Source organism: Bison bison, unplaced genomic scaffold (genome assembly GCF_000754665.1).
Source record: "Bison bison bison isolate TAMUID 2011002044 unplaced genomic scaffold, Bison_UMD1.0 scf7180017864338, whole genome shotgun sequence".
NCBI classification, from domain to species: domain Eukaryota; kingdom Metazoa; phylum Chordata; class Mammalia; order Artiodactyla; family Bovidae; genus Bison; species Bison bison.
The window spans coordinates 889,576-890,068 of NW_011494910.1; the positions used below are offsets into that span (position 1 = coordinate 889,576).

At 60.4% G+C, this 493-nt stretch overlaps 1 protein-coding gene across 1 annotated transcript in view; it reads left to right on the plus strand.

Annotated features, from left to right (window-relative positions):
- The window catches only part of BTG2 (BTG family, member 2), a 4,989-nt gene continuing 4,496 nt past the window's right edge, over positions 1-493 (plus strand). The window contains exon 1 of the mRNA XM_010854250.1: positions 1-98. Within this exon, the coding sequence (XP_010852552.1) occupies positions 1-98 (98 nt within the window). The remainder of the gene's footprint in view (positions 99-493) is intronic.

The following is a 493-nucleotide window of genomic DNA, read 5'->3' on the forward strand; positions in this document are numbered from 1 at the left end:
ATGGCACCAGGTTCTGAGGATGGCCCCCACGTGGAAGAGCAAGGCCCGCCAGTCTTGCTGCCGCCAACACTGCCGCCACCCCTGCCCAGCAGCATTAGGTGAGAGTAGGCCACGGTTCTAGGCAAGAGGACAGGCATTTCTGGAGAGGAAGAGCACAACTTGGGGAACTTGGCATTATCGTAGAAGTAAACAGAAGGCTAGTCTCCGTTTCCGGAGAGTCAAGAAGCCACTCTGACTGGTGGGAAAGTGGTAAAACGGGTGAGTGGCCTTGACAGGGTGTGGCTGAAGATGTGGGAGTCAGAAAAGGGGACCGCCTGGGGGAGGCGGCGTCCAGGAAGGCCTCTCGTCGGAGGTGTTCCTTAAGCTGTGAGGAAGGATGGGAGAGGGGAGATCAGACCACGCCCAGCCTGACGCGCTGCTTTCCTTCCCAGAGACCCCGGCAGCTCCCGGTCTCCCTTTCCCCTGCTTGCCCCTCCGGCAAGCGGAGCTCCCG